The sequence below is a fragment of the Lissotriton helveticus genome, chromosome 7 (genome assembly GCF_964261635.1).
Source record: "Lissotriton helveticus chromosome 7, aLisHel1.1, whole genome shotgun sequence".
Lineage (NCBI taxonomy): Eukaryota > Metazoa > Chordata > Amphibia > Caudata > Salamandridae > Lissotriton > Lissotriton helveticus.
In genome coordinates this window covers 110,414,610-110,435,376 of record NC_136068.1, presented here as the reverse complement: position 1 = coordinate 110,435,376, position 20,767 = coordinate 110,414,610, and the positions used below count along the sequence as shown (strand labels likewise).

General features: G+C 41.6%; 1 protein-coding gene across 1 annotated transcript in view; it reads right to left on the bottom strand.

Moving 5' to 3' along the window:
• The window catches only part of COL20A1 (collagen type XX alpha 1 chain), a 511,940-nt gene that overhangs the window by 194,775 nt on the left and 296,398 nt on the right, over window positions 1–20,767 (bottom strand). Inside the window, exons 18-22 of the mRNA XM_078651638.1 lie at window positions 15,712–15,844; window positions 6,541–6,707; window positions 6,048–6,177; window positions 3,214–3,330; window positions 2,280–2,426 (exon numbers count right to left, since the gene is read on the bottom strand). Of these exons, the coding sequence (XP_078507764.1) occupies window positions 2,280–2,426; window positions 3,214–3,330; window positions 6,048–6,177; window positions 6,541–6,707; window positions 15,712–15,844 (694 nt within the window). The remainder of the gene's footprint in view (window positions 1–2,279; window positions 2,427–3,213; window positions 3,331–6,047; window positions 6,178–6,540; window positions 6,708–15,711; window positions 15,845–20,767) is intronic.

Below are 20,767 nucleotides of genomic sequence, written 5' to 3'. Positions count from 1 at the left end.
CTATATCAAGAAACCTCCAGTGGAGCTATGTAAATACTTCATGCTAGCAGGAAACATCTAAACACCTGCTGTAAGTGGTGTAAATACTGTATCATGCCTGACTGGAGAAATGCCTGTGATCCTCAAGTGTCTTGCTCATGAAAGAAGGGGTTTGTAAAATAAACTATTTGCTTGAGAAGTATGGAACAGCATTTTATTCTTGTACCAATACCAGAACAGTTCCTTTGAAAATTGATGTACCTTAAGAGAAGTGAACTGGCATAAACAAAATCTGAAAGCTTGCTGAAAGTCTAGGAGACAAATTATCTTCTGACAAATCAAGGAGGCACAGAGACCAAGTATCTACTGCTTCATCAGCCAAGCATCGAAATTAACCCTCAGATAAATGGCATACAAAGAAAATCAACTGGCTGATAAGGTGAGGGCAGGCACAAGATTTAAGAAGAACATCACATGAGGATGAAAAACAACAACCTTCTCTATATGAAAACCACTCACCATCTGACAGACGAAGCAGGCATGGATATCAATGGCCATCTAAAACATCAAGTGAGGATGAAGAATATGAACCTTTACTATCAGGTCCCTCTGATACGTCAAGCAGGCCTGGAGATCAATAACCCTCTAAAACATCAAGTGAGGATGAAAAGTAACAACCATATCTATATGGAGACAAATGTCCATCTAACACATCAAGCAGGCATGCATATAAAACATCAAGCGAGGATGAAGAACAAGAACTTTCTCTATATGGCGGCCAATGACCATCTAACGCATCAAGCAGGCATGCATATAAATGACACTCTAAAACATCAAGCGAGGATGAAGAACAAAAACTTTCTCTATATGGCGGCCAATGACCATCTGATGCATCAAGCAGGCAAGGGGATCAATGACCCTCTAAAACATTACGTGGGGATGAAGAACAACAGCCTTCTCCTTACGGGGACCAATGGCCATCTGACACATCATGCAGGCATGGAGATCAAAGAGCCTCGAAAATATCAAGGGGATACGGTCTGGGACGACTCCTGGTGGCCCACTTCACTAGGCACAGCCCCGGAACCCACGGACCACGCACGCAACCTGGGGGTCATCCTCGACTCCACCCTCTCCATGACCAGGCAAGTCAACGCCGTCTCCGCGTCCTGCTTCAACACCCTCTGAATGCTCCGCAGAATCTTCAAATGGATCCCTATCGACACGAGAAAGACCGTCACCCAAGCCCTCGTCACCAGCCGACTCGACTACGGGAACGCCCTCTACTCAGGAACTACTAACAAGCTCCTAAGACGACTACAACAAGTCCAGAACGCCTCAGCTCGACTGATCCTCGACGCCCCCTGTCACAGTCACATCACACCCCACCTCAGAGGCCTGCACTGGCTCCCCGTCAACAAGAGGATCACCTTCAAGCTCCTCATCCACGCACACAAAGCACTCCACAACACCGGACCTACATACCTCAACAACCGACTCAGCTTCCACACCCCCTCCCGAAGCCTCCGCTCAGCCAACCTCTCCCTCGCTACAGTCCCACGCATCCGGAAAACCACAGCTGGCGGAAGATCCTTCTCCTACATCGCCGCCAAGACCTGGAACACCCTCCCAACCAACCTACGACAGACCCAGGACCTACTGGCCTTCAAAAGACTCCTCAAGACCTGGCTCTTTGAGCCCCCCACCTCCTAGCGCCTTGAGACCCTATCGGGTATGTAGCGCGCTTTAGAAATGTAATGATTGATTGATTCGAATTTACTGACCCTCTATTACATGAAGCTGGCATAGAGACCTTCACCCAGCACAACAATTAACCCTATGATAGATACAAAAGGTATGGAGCCAAAAAACCACTAAACATCAAGATGGGACGAAGACAAATGGCCAATGCATTTTTTATTTGAAAACATGCCTAACATAAAATAAAATGTAAACACAGGAATCAGCATTTTTTTCTAACCTACTAATATTTTTTAACTGTAAAAAAAGCAGCATGCAATCAGCCAAATCAATCTTAAAGTACATTTGACTAAAAGCACCACTGTTTTTACAATTTTTACAATTAAACAAGGGAAACTGAAGTCTGTAACAAACACTGTCAACAGAATGCACATCTGGCATGGTCTCAGAACTGGTTAAGCAGAAGAAAGGAGTGAGCAGCAGTTACACAGTGGGTAGTAGGCTTGCTGAGAGGAAACAGCATCACTACTGATGTCCTCAGGTGTACCCATTTTACCACAGATAGGTTGGATGAAGGAGGGAGCTGGGGAGGGAGTTACCAGTTGAATGCACTATGGTGCTGGCTGGCCCTTCCACCGTCAGTAGCTTGGCATACACACTAATCCGGTAGGCACTCTGGGACTCCAGATTCCGGAAGCAGTGACTGTCAGTGGTGGAACCCAGTCTCTCCTCCTTGGTACTTCCATCTAAATAACAACAACAAGTTAGTTCAACTCTAAAGTGACAGATTGATGCAATAAAAAGTACAAATAGTAGTAAAGAATGCAGTAAAGGATCATGACATTGGAGAAAGCATCTATGCCATCTTTCCATATACCCCACATATCCTGGCTCCAAAAACAGTGGCTTTCACAAATACCAGAGATTATCTAGCCCACAGGAAACTCAAGAAAACTGTGGTAGTCAAAATAAGGGCTAGAGATAGAATATATGAGATGCATTTCAAGGTTTTTTTTATTGCTTAACGTGATTAAGTGGCACTTGGGCACAGGTGTGTTGATGGTTTACTTTCCACTGTAGTAAAGAAAATGAATACAATTCACTGATTTGACTGTCAAACATAGGTCTGTCAATGAATGTAGGATGGCATCACCACCCAGAGTCTACGTATGTTTTGTTGTTTTGTACCACAAGTCCCATTTTGAAGGGTTTAGAATGCGGGATCTTTTCAGACTGTGGAGAAGGGTCAAGTGAACATCAGATATGAAGAGGACTAAAGAAATGGATCTACATTCAAAGACAAAATATGGGAACCACCAATGACAGAACATGTGAAAGGACAGAACAAATTAGATATCAGGAGATATGTCTCAAATGTGGTAACAAACAAGCACTGGACATCAAAGTAAAGTGGAGGAATTGTGGCACCGGAGGGATGAGATAATTACTACTGAGGACAGATGAGGAGCTGGGAGTAAATTAGTTAGCCCCATGAAATGAGTAAATCTGTTAAGAAATCTGCATTAATGATACCTTTCAGAGCTTGAGCAACTATGCGATAGCCTGTTATCCTCCGGTTTGGCTTCCATTTCACACACAGGACAGATGGCTGGGCCTCGGACACGCTTAGATCCAGAACTTGTAAGGTGGCTGAAAAAAATATAGAATGGATGAGCATCAGCTGCCACATCAGTGTCATTTCAGCCCACAGACTTTTATCACACATGCAGGCAGATTGCTCAAAAGGAAAATAGGGATGTACGTTGTTACAACGCATGCTTTTACCACTCATGCTGTTACAACGCAAGTTTTACAACGCAATCCATTACAACGCATTGCTTTGGGGGGTGCTGGATAGTGAATAGTTTAATTTACTATTCCAACTCCAGTCCCCGTGGATAGTAGGGAAGGTGTTGGATAGTAAATTAAACAATTACTTATCCTAGAGCGCTCCCCAGTGCAATGCGTTGTAATGGTTTTCGTTGTAAAACCTGCGTTGTAAAAACACTGCGTGGTAAAAGTTGCGTGGTAAAGGATGTTTCCCGGAAAATAGGCCTAAAAGAAAGCTGAATATTCTCCTGACAAACTAATGCTTGTGGATGTTCAGAGTGGTATCCTGACCCTTCAGTCAGATGTCACAGTATCTGTCCAATCTCTTCTGGCCCTCCACAGTGAATGACCTGCAAAGTGATATTTAAATTCCCTTTGAGAGATTGCTGGGTGCTGGAATATTCATAAATCTGTTCATTTGAAATTTTACTCCAGAATCCCTAATCGGTACTCTGAATGCTTGGAAAGTTTAGAATACTGATTGAACAATCAGATTTCCAAATTCTGAAATAAAGCTGGCTCCATTTTTAAATCCCAGTTGTTCTTGAGAGGAAATGTTTTAACAAATAAAATATAAAACATACTGAATGAAAAGAATAAAGAACAAGAATCAAAGACAGACAAAAAGGACAGACATAATTGTAGGTCAGGCTTAAGATCTGCATTATGTGTCGTATAACAAATGATATTCAGCTACTGCACAATATGAAAATATTTAACTGTACAAGAAAGCAACAGTTTGTGAGGCAACATTGTATCTGCCCGGAAGCAATATTCAATTATATTTGATGAAATTCACAGGAACCTGACAGTTTAGTTTATAGAATATTTTTCAATCTTCATGTATATTTTCCATGGGTTGATTTGTCTTACCCTCTGTACTGCATCCAATACCTTTTCTTGCCCTGCATCATCTTACTAAGAAATCCCAGCAGCCTCAATCACGTAAAGTAGTTCTACATTAGTACTGTTTTTTTGTTTTTTTTTTTATTTAATTTATTTCATTAGTATTTCATTAGTACTGCTTAATGCTATTCACAAACCAAGGGGCAGAGACCTCTGCCTCTCTGTCTCCTATCACAGTGGCGAAGATCCCCACTTCCAAAACGTCCATTGATAATATGATGTTAATGAGGAGAGAAATACAAAAATTAATTTGAAGGAGGAACATGCAACAGGAACAGTAAACCATATACATAGCTGTAATCAAGCAAAAATAGTTTTTTGAAAACCTCAGAAGAAATAATGCCCTTGAAGATAACTTGCACTAGTTATATCACTCATTTAAAGATACTGAAAATGTATGATCCACATTCAAAGCACTCTAACCCTTAAAACTGTAACTTAAAACAATGTTCAGAAAACAGTCCAAACTGGACAGGTAGGCTACCAATAGTAAGACAAATAGAAGAGGACCAAAAAAATCTTTCATACATGGGACGGTACATATTACCAATTAATTGCTAGTCTGAATGCAAACAGGCAAAATCTGAATTAGCCGCAAGCAGTAAAACCAATGACCTTTCCAAAATGAATGTATGACGTTACAACGCATATATTTACAGCGCATGCCTTTACAGCATAGTTTTTACATCACAACATCCTTTACAACACATTGTTTTACATTGCAGGCCAATACATTGCATTTTTAGAAACTACCTTTACAACGCATTCCATTACATCGCATTATACCGTTACAACGCATACCATTACAATGCATACCATTACATCGCATTTAAGGTAAGTGTTGGATAGTGTAGGTGTAAAAACTACTATTCTAACTCCAGTGAGTTCAACAGTGGGGTAAGTGTTGGATAGTGTAGGGGTAAAAATTACTATTCTAACTCCAGTGAGTGCAACAGTAGGGTAAGTGTCGGATAGTATAAGGGTACTATGCGTTGTAATGGTATGCGTTGTAATGACTTGCGATTTAATGCCTGCGTTATAGTGACATGCGTTGTAATGACATGTGTTGTAGTGACCTGCGATGTAATAGCTGCGTTGTAATGAAATGCGATGTAAAGGATGTTGCAATCTAATGACTGCGTTGTAAAGGTAGTGCCATGTAAAGACTGCGTTGTAAAGGTTGCTTTCCCTCCAAAATAGTTTGTACTCCGGTTCTAGACTTCAGAAATGTTTTTCAGCTGTAAAAGCAGGCACACAGGTGGTGGTGGAGTGGGTCTTGTGTCACATATGCCCATGGATAAGCAGCAAGGAAATCCAACATTTTAGTTAGTGCACGGAGATGGGCCTTGCCCAAATAAACGCTCATTCACATGAAAATGCAACACAGAGCAACCGGTGTTCAGAATTCTGAAAGATTATTTGGAATTTAACAGACCAATCAGAATTCCAATTTAAAAGCTCTTAAAATAAATGATGGTATGGTTTCTGAGTACGCCTCCATTACACAACTTCTGTACCTGATTTCATTTGGCACTCACTTTCCTCTTCACAGAGAGAATGAGCAGTTATTGGGTGTCAGTGAGGGTCAGATTGGCAACCATAAAGATTACTACGTCTGTACAAATTCTTACCTGTTCGCCCCGAGGCAGATACAGCTTCACTTTGTCCGCCGCTGTAAATTGCAGTCACTGTCACCTGGTATACCGTATCTGGGGCCAGAGGTTGAAAAATGACACTGCTGCTCCTGCCAGAGACAGTCACCTGTACAGTGCAGAAATACATAATTTTCCAATTACATAAGGCACAGGTCTAATGCCTATCTGTTGTATAGCTCTGAGGCCTATAAATGGGATGTCTCAAAGGCTTACATATGGGATCACTTCGAGGCTTGCATGTTGGTTAGCAATTGCTATAACTGACTTTCTCTTTGTTGCTCAGAAACAGACTCAAACATGCTAAATTACTTTCGATAGTTTTCACTCCTTGTGTTTTTCCTAGCCCTATACTAGCAAATTGAAATACACTAAGGGTCAAAAGGCAAAACTAAGAGTCAACCTTACAATGTCCTCTTGGACAAAGATTGCTATATCTTACAAATTATTTCTTAGACATGGTTACACTTACCGTTTGGACAGGAAGGTTGCTTGTTGTCTGGGAGCACGTCACTTTGTAGTGCAGAACCTGGCCTTTTGGGGCTTTCCAGTGGGCCCTGAGGCTGCTGGGCGTCTCAGAGTCAATGACGAGGTTTGTGGGTGGAGCCCTAGTAAGGACCTCAGGAGAAGGCGGCATACCTGGGAGGCATTGACAGAGGGTATGAAAGATTATATCAATGAAAAACAAGTGCCCTCATAAAGTATTATGGTTGCTGAGCGTTACTTAACACTATTAGTATTCCACATCAGCTCAATGAGCATAAGCAGGACAATACTATTTATAATAACACTAAGTAAGCTAAATAATATTTTGAGCATGCGTAAACCCCTTTAATTTGTTTTCTTATTACAAGCAAATCTGACACCTGAACTAGAGATGGTTGAAATTTTAAATCAAAATTGTGACATTTCTTGAAATTTCAAAAGACATTTGCATATTTAGAGGCATCTTACATTATATTTGAATGGAATGGCACACCTCACACTCAAAAGAAATGTGAATTACCATCAGGAAACAGGTTTGAGGACAATATGTCTCCTGCCCACATTCAGAAGACAATTTCTGCTCATAGCAGTCTCTGGTGGACCAATCTTACACAAGGAAAAGCTGACACTAAAACTGTGAAATTTCACGAGATTCTTTAGCTTATTCAAAGTGAGTGGTGACATAACAACGTCCCTGTCCATAAGATGTCAGCAAGAGCCGGTGGCCGTCTTCCTTTAAACTGTTTGTGAAGGTGTACGGAACCAAACACAGTCTGCGATTGGGACATAGAGTTTGAAAAAACAAAATTGTCTTTCTGAGGGTGATGAGTTGGTTGAAACATTTAAAAGTAGGGTATGTATACCTGGAAATTACTCTTACCAAGCATTAGTACGCTTTTGCTCTGGCAAGTGACACCAAACTAGATATGATACCTTAAACCATTTGTGTGATTTAATATACAGTCTGTTTCTTTATGGTATTTGTAATCTACATTTTAACAATACATATTTTGGCTCATAAATCTCAATATGCTATTTGCTTCTGATTAGGCCTGGCCATAATATCAATTATGCCAGAGTAATTGAAGTTCTTTTGATACTTTTGTTACTCTAATGTGGAATTTCAGATCATTACTCAATTACTCCACCTCAAGTAATTAAGAGAAATTTGTGGAAATATTCATAATGTGAGAGTACATTTAATGAGTGGCTGCTCGCAATCGCTATTTGTGTTCTGCTGAATTTTGTGCTAAAAAATGTCCCTAAATATTGGTATTAAGTTGGGGTAAAATCCTACCCCCAGGGAACATTTGGCGAGTGAAAGAGGCCGCTCATTATTCATGTTCTTTTGCATCGGGGCTATTTCTTTGCCCACAATGCACATGCATTTTGGAAGTGAGAGGGCACTTTTGCACTAACAAATAGAGGTAACTGTAGAATTTCTCTTCTCACATAATTCAAGCGTGATCTTGCTGAATTTTTAGTTAATTCCGCATGATTACATTTCACCAAATTAGGTGAGTACTCCCAACCCTACTTGTGACTAAAAAGCCATGAACAGCAAAAATCGACACGATACAGCGTAACTTGACAAGCTGTAGAAGGAGCGGGTGAATTACAAACACATACTATAAAGAATAATATTACCCCCAAGCTTCATAAAAAAGTATACTGCCAGTCACCCCTGAATTCCATGACCTTTTAACATCACTCAACCTTATGCGTCTATATGATCCCAAAACTCCATGATGGCTTGGAGTACCCTTAAATGATATGGTTGAGGGTACTTTACCGCATATATTACTACTTCCATGTTCATGATTTTTTAAAATGTTGTTTTAGATGTTTTATTCAGAACCGCGCATTTTTTTAAAAAAATCCATAACTTCAGTATCTCAGTTCTTGATAAATATTCTAATCTACATGTACATCTAAGTTTGAACCTCTGTCAGAGTGAGACACTGTTCCTTATCACTATACTTACATCCTACACTTTTTGAATTGTTAGTGTACAGGATTAGGGGCCAGATGTAGGAGCCCAAATACCGGTCGGTAACGGCCGAATTCGGCCGTTACCGACCGGTATTTGGGTTTTCGATGTAGGGGGCCAATTTTACCGATTCGGTAAATTTACCGAATCGGTAAATTTACCGAATCAGTAAATTTACCGAATCGGTAAAATACCGAATCGGTAAAATTACCGATTCGGTAACTTCTAGATGTAGGTGGGACTCTTCTGAGTCCCAAAGGCCTTTCAGATTCGGTATTTTACCACCCAATCCAATTGGGTGGTAAAATACCGAATCCAGGTGTGCTTGCACATGTGTGCATGCACACCTATGCCATGTGACAGACAGACATGCCCTTAGGGCATATCTGTGTGCCACATGGCACACATGCCTGTATTGGGGTGCTAGAGGGTGTCAAAGTGACACCCCCTGCACCCTTGCTGGAATCGGTATTTACCGAATCGGTAAATACCGATTCGGTAATGCCCATTGATTCCTATGGGCTTCAAAGGCCCATAGTAATCAATGGCCAATACCGAATCGGTATTTACCGATTCGGTAAATACCGATTTTTACAGATTCGGTAATTCAATTACCGAATTTACCTAAATCTCCCTTCTTCTATTTTACCGATTCATAAATACCGAATCGGTAAAATTCGGTATTTATGAGTCGGTAAAATAGAATTACCTACATCTGGCCCTATATTACTATTCTATTTTAGATTATTGCAATATACTCTTGGGTCAATTTTCATTGGAACATTGGAGCTGGGCTAATCGTCATAGCAATAAAACAATATTTATGCGCTCTAGATTTACATCACTTCCTTCCATTTCTAACATAAAAATTTGGGAATGCTCTTGAATCTAGAACTCACCTTTCTCCTTTCATAATTCCATGCTCTTTATTAGGGCAGGATGGTCTCATCTTAGAAAATTTCATTTTATGTAGCTTTTGTAAGTCTGATCTTGGTGACTACTCTCAATCAATCACAACAAACTGGTTCACATATATCAATAAACAGCATCATCAACAGCTCATGAAGGCAATCCAATAAAAGCTGTAAAGCTCTCTGTAACTTGGTAGATCAACACTCTACAAAGAAAGAAGGCTAAAATGCTCAGTTTTGAAAGAGATGGTGTAAGACCCTCATTTACAACATTCATCTACAGATCATTAGCCCCCTTACAAAACTATAAAAAGTATCTCAAAGACTCCATGTACAGATAAAGATTGTTTCTGCTTCACACAGTCATCTAGAGCTCTATAATTTGAGATGTTATCGAACCTTTACCATTAAGCTAATTTCACAGATAAATGGTAAGAAAAATTCATTTATCATTAGAAAAACTGATAATCTTTGTCACAATTCCTGCGTTGCGCCACAATTTTGATAAAAATTCATCTGGAACACCGGTAGGTTTGTTGGCTTCATTATGGAACACATTAGGTCCAATCACAATTTCAGTTTTTGGGGTGTATTACGATCTTTAAAAGCTACCTCTTCTGGTACAGATACAATTCTCTCACATTTAATTTTTCTTAAAAACTTCTCAAAATGCTGTTCGTATCTGGATTTCCTTTCAAATGAACCTCCCCTCTGGTAACCTGGGTTCCAGATATTTAATCGACAAGCTAATATTTTCCATAATACACAGAGGATTCTGTAGGTCCTAATGCCATTGCTAATTCCTGGCTGGTGAGAACGCATTTTAATGTAGCCCTGACTCTTTGTAAAAACATTTGTGAATTAATTTTTATGCCTGCTTAAAGCACTACCAGAGCCATTGTGTTATTGCACATTTACACACACTTTAATGAACTGCCACCTTGCTATCCCATGTTGTACATTGCACATTTAACCGGACTGTTCAAGTAAGTGTAGACTTGTTCTGAAATTGCCTTACTTGGCAAGAAACTGCTGATTTAGTGGTCAGACTCTTTACCATAGCTTATTAAATCTTTGCACAAGGCCTCCTCACATTCTTCCCACAAGAAAAGCCTGGCACTTGCTCATTATCTCTCTGAAGCTTCTTTTTGATGATGAGTCTTGTCCTTCCTGTGTTTCATTGAGAAAAACTGTATAAAGGTAGGGCAGAAATGTATAGAATTTAGCATTAAGTGCTCCAACTGATCAGGCAATGAAGTTCTGGTCCATTGAAACGCCAAATTGCACTTAGAATATTTTGGTGCTTGCTTGCTATTGCACTTAGAATATTTGGTTTTTGCTTGCTATTGCACTTAAAATATTTTGGTGCTTACTTGCTATTTTTGTTTTTATTACACGTTAGACTTTCATGAGCCCTCCCAAGTGTCTGTTTTCTTTCACACCGATCAGTCAGTAATCTCCCTCAGCAAATGTCTTTGGGGCATTGTAGCTTCACAATTTTTAGGGTCACCTGGCTTCTGACCACCTTCCTTGTAATTATTAGTCTGGCTCCTAGACAGGTTGTGTTGCAACAGGTGGTGCCTAATGATATCAACTTGATTCTCTCCAGGGCGTGCATCAGGAGACACCTGAAAAATCCTTGGGAAGCTTTGAAGAGTTGTGCACAAATACAACTAAGATTTACTCCCGAATCACAGTTTCAGTGGGATAGTTTTCAAACCACAGAGCATGTAGACCTCACTTTGCTGAAGAAGTAGAAATGAGAAACCTGGGAATTGTATTAGCATTGGCGATATTTTACCACCAATGATTGACTAAATATTTGAACACTTTTCTTTAAGCAAGATGTGCTAACAGAACTTTTGGAAACCTTTGGACTTAATAAAACGTCCACTTGATGATAGGCGGACAGCCTGCAAATTTTTCCAAAAAAGATGAATCCTCAGAGGGCTTAAAATGGCTTATTTATGGCTCTGAGCCTGATGGTGGGAAATCTAAAGCTATTGCAGGATGCCAGATGATAGCTTGGTTCCCACACTGGCTACAGCCTTCAGGCTTTCTCCTTTGAAGATATTTTCCCTGTAGAAAAGTTTCCAAGTCACCATATCATACATTTCGAAGGGGTTAGCCACCATCTGGTGTCTGTCTGTTGCACCTGGTGCCTTGGTTCTATTCAACCACACGGAGAACAATTTAACCCTTTTCACATTCTCTACTTTAACTTTTTTCACATTCTTTTGCGTTGTCTATATGATAGCAATTAATACTTTTTATTCTCTTATTCCTAATACCCGTTGGCCTCTACATTCAATTTTTGTCATTTTGCGATTTTTTTGATAATAATAATAATCCACATTTGTAAAGTGCCCAATCACCCGTAAGGGTCTCTAGGCGCTGGGGGGCGTCGGGAAGATTAAGCAAGCTATTGCCCAGAGTCACATGGTGCTGGGCTAACCTGCCGCCGGTGCCAGGGATCGAACCGTGATCCCCAGATTCCGGAGTCAGTCGTCCTAGCCGCGGCGCCACACATTAAATGTTTTTCACCATAACTAACTTGGAACTTAGCTATTTCTTACCTGTATATTATTGTTTGACTAGTTGCCTTTATCTAGTAGCATTTTCTCAGAGGAAAGCTTTTCTGTCAGCGCTAAGCTAGCATGAGTGAAAGTGTGAGCAACCAATAAAAGAGATGACCGAGAGTGAGAAAGGCAACAAGCAAGAGTGAGTTATAGAAAGAGAGTGTATAAGTGAGTTAAGCATAAACTTGTGTGTGAACGAGTGGTTGAGTGAATGATTGAGAAAATCAGTGAGTTATAAATGTGTCGGTGAGTTATAAGTGTCCAGCCTTCCTGCCCCACCGTAACACCCTCCACAGGCCGCGGTTGGTTACTGATAATTATATTGAGTTAGAATGAAGCAGGTCTGGCGGGCTAATTCGCTGTTGAAAGTTTTAGTCACTCCCTCCAAATTCTCCTTTTTGACTGCTTTGAAGATAGATTGCAAAGTCAAAATCATTAACACTGGCTCACTGAACCTGGCTGCAGTATTTACCAATTCACTTAGATTTCTAATTGTTAACCTTTACAATGCTGCCATCAGCGCCGCTCAGCTCCTTTACAATCGTTTAGAGACCTCCTGGAGAGATTCCTAGTGTCTGATGGTGTGAGCCCTTTGGTTATCAGAGGAAGACTTTGGCCTGCTCCTTTGTTCCAGGTGTCGATTCCCAGAGCATAGCACACGTTTATTCAACGAATCGCACATTATTCATACGCTGCAGGGTGAATTGATAAATTCCTTTATTTATGATTTTAATCTTTAAACAATTTATCTTGCGGTCATGTCCACCAGGGACATCCCAACTGTTACCGGCAGAGGTTGGTCAACGGTGATCAACTTTATTTTTGTCTCACCAACCCTGATTCATTTACTTAAAGTGAGATATTTGAAATATCACCCGGGGTGACCACAACCCATCATCTATGTCCTTTGTTTGGGGATCAAAAGAAACCCTTTCCTTTTGTTCTATTAATTACATAGTGAAAACCCAAGCCCAAGGTCTTTGACTCAAATGGGCTACGGTCTTGATGGATGTTTTCCACCTTGAACTTAGTACTAACTGTTCTTTCAAACCTGTCTGGACGCCACCTCCCCTGGTAAATTAGTTGCTAACTCTTTTATGTCAATCTGCAAGAAAGTTAAGTCTCCATTGACTAGCACTCTGAAAACCCTTTGAGCCTAACCTTTTAGATGGTTCAATCATTTGTGTTCTAGGGCTCATCGTAAACGTATCGATGCCTCAAAGGAGAAGCCAAGGGAGTGATTAAAGGCAGCCTTGCTTGTCGTGCTGCACATAAATACACTTTAAAAAATGCAATTTTTAAAATAAATTGAGGCATGGGACCAACTCATTTGGTGTCAGTAGCACCAGTGACAGCTCCATGTTGGGAGATTATTAACCACCTATTATTTAAACAGCAAGCAGGGCCCTCCTTAGTTTCACTCAAACTTATCTGCCGCAGTCAGGTATGGGGAAAACAGGGAACGGCCATTTTCTGCCATTTTCTGTTCTCCAAATCTGCTTAGCACTAGCATAACAAACTTCTCAGTCGTCATTTATATACGCACTACAGGGAAAGGACTACCCCAAAATAATCCCCTTTTTAGCAATTAGACCCCCACCCCACCTATATTGATCGGCCTGGAAAAGGCTGTGACATTCACCACACCTAATATATTCTGATGCCGCAGGGATCAGAATGTATCAGGTGCAATACATAGTACCAATTACAATGATTGCCCTTTAAATGGGGCATAGCGTGGATTTTGGTGTTTACAACACAAAAAGCTACATGTCCCATCATTTACCAGCATTTTTCTACTGGTAAATTTTGGCAGATATGACCTTCTTAAATTTACTAGTGGAGAATGGGGGGGGGAGTGCTGTGCTTATTACACTACTCGTAATTTTAAATGTTGACCTTTCCTGCCCCAAAGAAATTGAAAGTGTCCCCTTATGTGAAGGAAGAAAACTGCCTCTGCCTCAAGGACATTTCTTTTCTTTTGTTTCTCATAAACAAATCCTGCTTAGGTGGATAGTGCAGGTGGCCATGACATGGTGACCCGACCCAGAATACATTTTTCCTAAAACAGATCCTTCCATGTTGAGGAAATCACTTTCAGTGACCAGTTCCTGGCACTCAGGTCGGAGATTCAAATTTTATTAATTCAGCCTAAAGTTGGGATTATGGAGGAAATTCAGGCTGCGAAGCCTACTTGTATTTGGAGTTTCCTTCAGAAATTGGAAGATTTTCACTTACCACAGACTCTATTCAAGCCCTGAGAGAGTCATTTAATGTTTGCAAGTAAATTTAAAGACACCCAACATGCTTGGAAATGTTCATCAAAACAGCTACCGCCAATCCTACGGGATCACCGTTGGCAAACAAGTGTCCAGACATTGCTGCCATGCCATAGTAGCCCACAGGGCAGTTTTTTTTTTAACTCAAATGTCATAGACATGTAGAGAGTTATCTTACAGCACATGGAGGCCATTTCTGGGAACAGACATTGAAAGTTAACACAGGAACTCTTGCCCCTAAAAAAAGACAGTACTGCCAACATTCAGGTGGAAGCAGCCCTGCCAGATGAGGCTTGGCCGTAGGTGGGTACCCCAAATCCATTAGGCTGGAGCCTCTGAATTTCTAGAGCAGGACATAGGCCAATGTATCAACCCGAGGGCTCGAGTTGGGGGGTACACGGCGTCCCCCCATTCTTTTCACAGGGTGGACGCCGTCCCCCCTGCCAAGAAGCTGGACCCCACAGAAATATGCTAAACGTGTCCCGTGGTAATTTTCAGACATCGGGACACGTTCAGCGTGTGATGTCATGAGGTCATTTGCATGTTGTCAGTCTCCACACTTCTTTTTATAGGACTTGTGCCCTGATCAACCCCATGTAGTTGGTTGGTAATTGGGCATCAGCAAAGTACAGGCAGGTTCTCTGTCCGTCAAATTCTCTGCTTCATTCAGGAGTGTGGAAACATAGTTTATTTTTGCTGTTTTATATATGTTGATCCTATAACAGAAGTGGGAAAGAAGGCCCTCACTCACTCTAAGAAAAATCGCAGGGCATTAGGAACTTTTCTTTTCCATGTTCTAAATACAGTTTCTTGGTCTGTGGGGATTGGGTCTGGACAACACACCAGTCCATCATTCCACCACTTTTGCAAAAAGTGCTTCTGCCATGTTGGCAGAAATATTTTCTACAAAATTTCCAAGCAAGGAACTCGCACTTCCCACTGGGAGACCACAGCTGGTTGGCGAGGGCATTGCTGCCATTGTCCCACTCTCTAGCAGCCAGCCCGATAAGCCCCAAGTGAGAGACTTCAGTGTTGAACTGCAGGACTAACAGACTGTTTGGGTGGGTCCGGCTCAAGAAGACCTGGAACAGTTTGCTTTTTGATTGGAAATGATCATTATAAGTGCTGGATAATCAAATGACACAGAGGGTCTCAGTATATGTGGGCCAAACCACAATCTCTGACGGCGTACAAAGGAGGGGATGGACACCAGTCAACCAAGATCAATCCAGGACGACACTTCCTCTTGAAGACATTTTTCTGAGCTAATATTCTACGTCTAGACAAGATCCCCCAATGCCAGACAGTGGCCTTAGGATTCAAAATGAAGGTATAGCCAGTGTAAGGTAATCTAAACCAATAAAGCATGTGGGCTGATAATGGTTGGCCGAGACTTACCTGTGCTGTAGCGGACTGACACTGCGTCACTCTGTGCCCCATCTTGGTAACGTGCGGAAATAGATATTTGGTACTGGGTGCCCATCCTCAGCCCAGGCAAAACAACACTGTCAAGACTTCCAGCAATGGAGACCTGTATTGTTGGAATAATAACAATAAGGATAAGAATAAGAATAAGAATACGAATAAGGATGAGAATAAGGATAAGAATGATAAAGAGGATGAGGATAACAATAGGAATAAGAAGGATGAAAATAAGAAGGATAAGGATAAGGAGGATAAGGAGAATAAGGATAAAAGTAAGGAAAATAAGAAGGGGAAGTAGAATGAAGAGAAGAAGAAAAAGAAGAAGGAGAAGAAGAAGAAGAAGAAGGAGGAGGCAGCCCATGCAGGTATGAGTGGTGGGGCAGGGTGGGGGGGGGGTTCGACAGATGCCGAGGGAAAATTAAATAAATAATTGATTTCCCCTCGTCATGGTCTATTGAAATCCCCCGCCACCCGACCTCACCACTCTTACCTGCACAGGCCGCGACTGGGGGGGACTTGGGCAAGAGGAGGAGGAATTACCATTCTAAGCCAGATATAGCCACAGAGAGCCATTAGGGCAAAGACAATTTGAGTTCTTAGGAAGAACTGGATTGGGGTACACACATCTGCCTACGCATACGAATATGTTTCTTTTTTTTGCATTTCTACTCCAATGCAGTCTGTCTGCAGATTACAAGAACATAGAACCCTCCAAACCTGTTGCTCACATATAAAGTGGTGGTAATCAGTTTCTGAGCCAAAGTTGTCCATTTTGTATGGAGGTCTGCTGTCCCTTCCAGGCCGCCACCTAATGATGATTTTGCCGATGGTTGAAGAGACACACAGTCCAACCCTCTCTCATGAAAACTACTTAGGGAATCCCATGTTTGGATCCTTGCATGCAGCCCCCTTTCTCACTCTCCCTGATTATCAGCACATCAAGTGCAGCTCAAACGACTGGTCTTGTTGCGTCCCCCCACAATGACAATTTAGCGTAGTCCTGTGAACAAAATAAGTGCCCAAGATGCAGCACTTTTACCTCTTATAATTATGTGAAATAGTTCTGTAGTGTGACTGATGTTAGTGAAATGATGCAGTTGTAATGATTGCACGGGCCAAATACAAGACATCCATGTAACAGAAATATATATACATATATATATATTTCCACCAAAACGATCCTTCAGCAATAGGAGCGCTCGACAGTGTGTGCTTGCCCCAGGGCTGGATCAAAGCCCGAATTTCAATTATAACCACAAAGATGGGCAGCACAACCGGATACTTCAAGAAGCTTTATTTTTCTTTACACACTGAAAGTTTGGGGGGGATTAGTCCGGCGGGGGCCGAGATAAAAGGGGGGTCCCAAAACGTGTTTTCCCCATGTTAATTTCCATAGGGCCGTTGGACTCACTTTTAGCTCGAACGGCTGAATGGATTTTCACCAAACTTGGCAAAATTGTAGGGACTGGTAGCCCTATGTGCCTTTGCTATGTCTCAAGATATGCGCTCCAGAGGATTTTGAATAATTTAGGTTAAAAAAAATATATATATCTATAAGCGCGCCCCGGTACGCGCACCGGGGAGCGTACCAGCGCGTAACGCGAGTTCGCGAGCGGAAAGCTGATTGGCTCTCGGGTGTCTGTAAACATTCCAAACAGTCCGGAGCGGCCGCCATCTTGTGTCTCGGTAGGATCGAGACACAAGAGGTGGCAAAAACAAAGGGGGAAATGACCAAAAGGGGGCAGGGTAGACCCCCCCTGACCCCCTAGGTTTGATATGGGGGCCATAAAAGGGTCCCGCGGGACAACATTTTTTAAAAAATGTTTTCGATTTTCGCGGGGGAGCGCCCGGTACGCGCACCGGGGAGCGTACCGGGGAGCGTACCGTGGAGAAAAAAGAATGACAGTTTTAAAAAAAATTAGCATTTTTTTATAAATTGGAGGTAGTGCTGAAAAGAACTGTTTTTTAAATTCTTTTTGTTGTTTTATATTTTTTTATACTTTTTTAGAACGATTTTATATTTTTGGGGGATTTTTTTCAGGGGAAAAACAAAAACAGGGGTTCCAAAACTGCTCAACAGGAGCAAAAAATTGTGAAAAATTAGGGACGGGGAGGGCAGCGGTGTTCCTGTCTCTTTATAGCAATGAGTTCAACGCTCTGCTCCCCATAACAGAGCAGTTCATCACAGTCCACGCATAGAAATGTTATGCCTGAAAAGACCGGCTGCACATTAGGGACCATTCTTCCACGGGGTGTTCCTGAAGGTGTTGCTCCACCAGTGGAGGTGCTGCCGCCATCTCTTGGTAAATTCCGTGCCAGGTCCCTGATACTCTCCCTGGCATAGTTATTTGGGTGTATTCTCTGGACATGCCTAATTAAAGTGGCATTTCCAAAGCTATATTTCCTATTAGGATTGCCTCTGGATAAAATAGTGCCACATATCTTGCAGGTTACCTTAGTAGCATTAACCTTTTATTTTCCTTCAGGGATGTCAAAACATTTCCAAATGAAGTGGTCCTTTGTTTTGTGGTGAGGAGGGTCCTCACGCAAAAAAACATCAGAATCACTGCTGGATGACTCCCTTGCAGCCATTGCTGTAGATCAGGAAACTTTGAGAAGCGGATAATGCACTGAACACCTCTTGCTCTCTCCAAGTACAAAGCAATAGTGGGCGAAATGGGTGGGTTTCTCAATATTTGGAAAAAAAAATGTTCTGAACCAATGAAAAGTGTTATTTTAAAGTCACATGGCTTGACGCGCTTACGCTACGCACCCGGGGGCGCGTAGCGTAAGCGCGTCGGGGCGCTTACGTTGCGCGATCATATGCGCTCGGGCGCTTCCGGGTGCGCTTACGCTGTGCGTCATAAGACGCATCTCGCGGCTACGCGATACTTGTCTTATGACGCAAAGCGTCGCGGCTACGCGATACGTCACGATGTTGTTTTCGTTCGCGGCAATAGCGCTAACGGGACGCTCACCTGTACGCGCACCGGGAACGCCCCGTAACACTGCGCTTACCCGTGCGCTCAACGGTAAGCGCACCGGGAGCGCTCCAGGGCAAAAAAAAAAAAAGGGAAAAATATACATGAAAAAATAGTATTACATAAATATACAATATAAAATTCATTATAAAAAATATTATATTTCATAGCTATAGAGATTTGCTATTAAAAAAACATTGAAATTCACTGAAAAAAACATAGGTTTGAGGCCCTATATATAGTTAGGAATTAGCATTTAAAAACCTATGAAATTCACTGAAAAAACCATAGGTTTCACACCAGTTATAGTTAGGAATTAGCATTTAAAAAACCTATTAAATTCACTGAAAAAACCATAGGTTTGACACCAGTTATAGTTAGCTGGAAATTTTACTTGCATAAAACCATTGAAATTCCGACGTTATAGTTAGTTGGACTCACTATAACTTGCGCGTGCAATGCACTGCTGATGACGTCACATATTACATCACTCATGACATGGTCAGTGACATCACTCATGACATCACTGATGACACCATCCTTGTGACAGACCTCCTTTCACTGTAAAGTAACTCTTGAAACACATATTCAAAAATAGAAACGAATAGTTACTTACCTGTCGGTGTAGTTTTGAAGCTTGAAGATCTTTCTGGATTCACTATGCTGTGCATATTCCGCCATCTAGTGGTTGGAGTTCGGAAAGTGCTTTGTATTTTGTTTTTTTTTGCTGTGGGAGGTTGCGAAACCTGATCCCCCTGGTGAGGCTACAACCCCCATCATTGTGTGCAGGCTCTCAGATTATTTTTTCCCCTTCTGCCTTGCGATTTTTTCTCATCGCTTAATAAATCTACTATATATATTGCCTAAGGGGCTGAGAGTGCAGGGACACTTGTAGATTTTTAAAAAGGTGACCTCTATATAAATATTATATACATATTGACATGTACACACCTGTTTTTTTAAATTTTTTTTTTATTTATTTATTTATTTTTATTTTGCCAGTATGTGTCTACATACGTATGCAAACATCCATATCTCTATATATACTACTATTACCACCTGCTTCTCCAGCCTCATCTTTCTGGCGGAGGTGGGTGGGTTCGCTAGTGAATCCAGAAAGATCTTCAAGCTGCAAAACTACACCGACAGGTAAGTAACTATTCGTTTTGCAGCGTGAATCTTTCTGGATTCACTATGCTGTGCATAGACTTCGTAGCGGTTTAGTTACGTTTGCGGCGGCTGGGTGGAAGATGAGCTTTGGTTGTTGAATATATGTTGAAGCACCATCTGTCCGACTTGTGCTTCCTTGTTCATTTGTATATCCACACAGTACTGCTTCGTGAACGTGTGCACCGAAGCCCATGTTGCCGCCAGGCATATGTCCTGAATGGGTGTGTTAGCCAGGAAGGCTATTGTTGCACCCTTCTTCCTGGAAGAGTGGGCCTGTGCCCCTTCTGCTAGTTATTGGTCTACCTGTTTACCTAGTAGGTATCCATACGGCTTTCCTTTGAGGAAAGTACCCATATACGTACTACTTTGCCTATTAATTTGTATTTGTTTAAAAATGTTAGATGTGACCAGGAACAACCCCATTGGATATTTTATTCAAATGGTTAAACGTTCTAGGCCCATTCATCCCTGTGTAGGCTAACACCTGATTTCCTTGTTATATTCTGTGCGTGCTAATTTTAATATGGTCCTTACCAACCACTAGCTTCCTTTTTTTTTTTTTTTTTGATGCAATGGGCCGGTTTTTACTACCATAAGTAGATAAGGCTTAATGGTTTTTTGGGGTGCCTGGCTGATTTACGGGAGTACGTAATTGTTGTCTGATGCTCACCTTGGTAGCCCAGACCACTGCAGGGGCATGCTGATGCCCTGTTGAAATTTGTTACCACCTGTCCGTGGTTATGGTACTGTAGAACCTGGGCGCTATTACCTGCTTATGCGTCCTGTTAATGTTTTTAGTAGAGAAAGGAGGGTAGAGGAAAGAAGGCCTTACCCTATTATCTGCCTTGGCTTGTATATATAAGTGTACCTGATGCTAT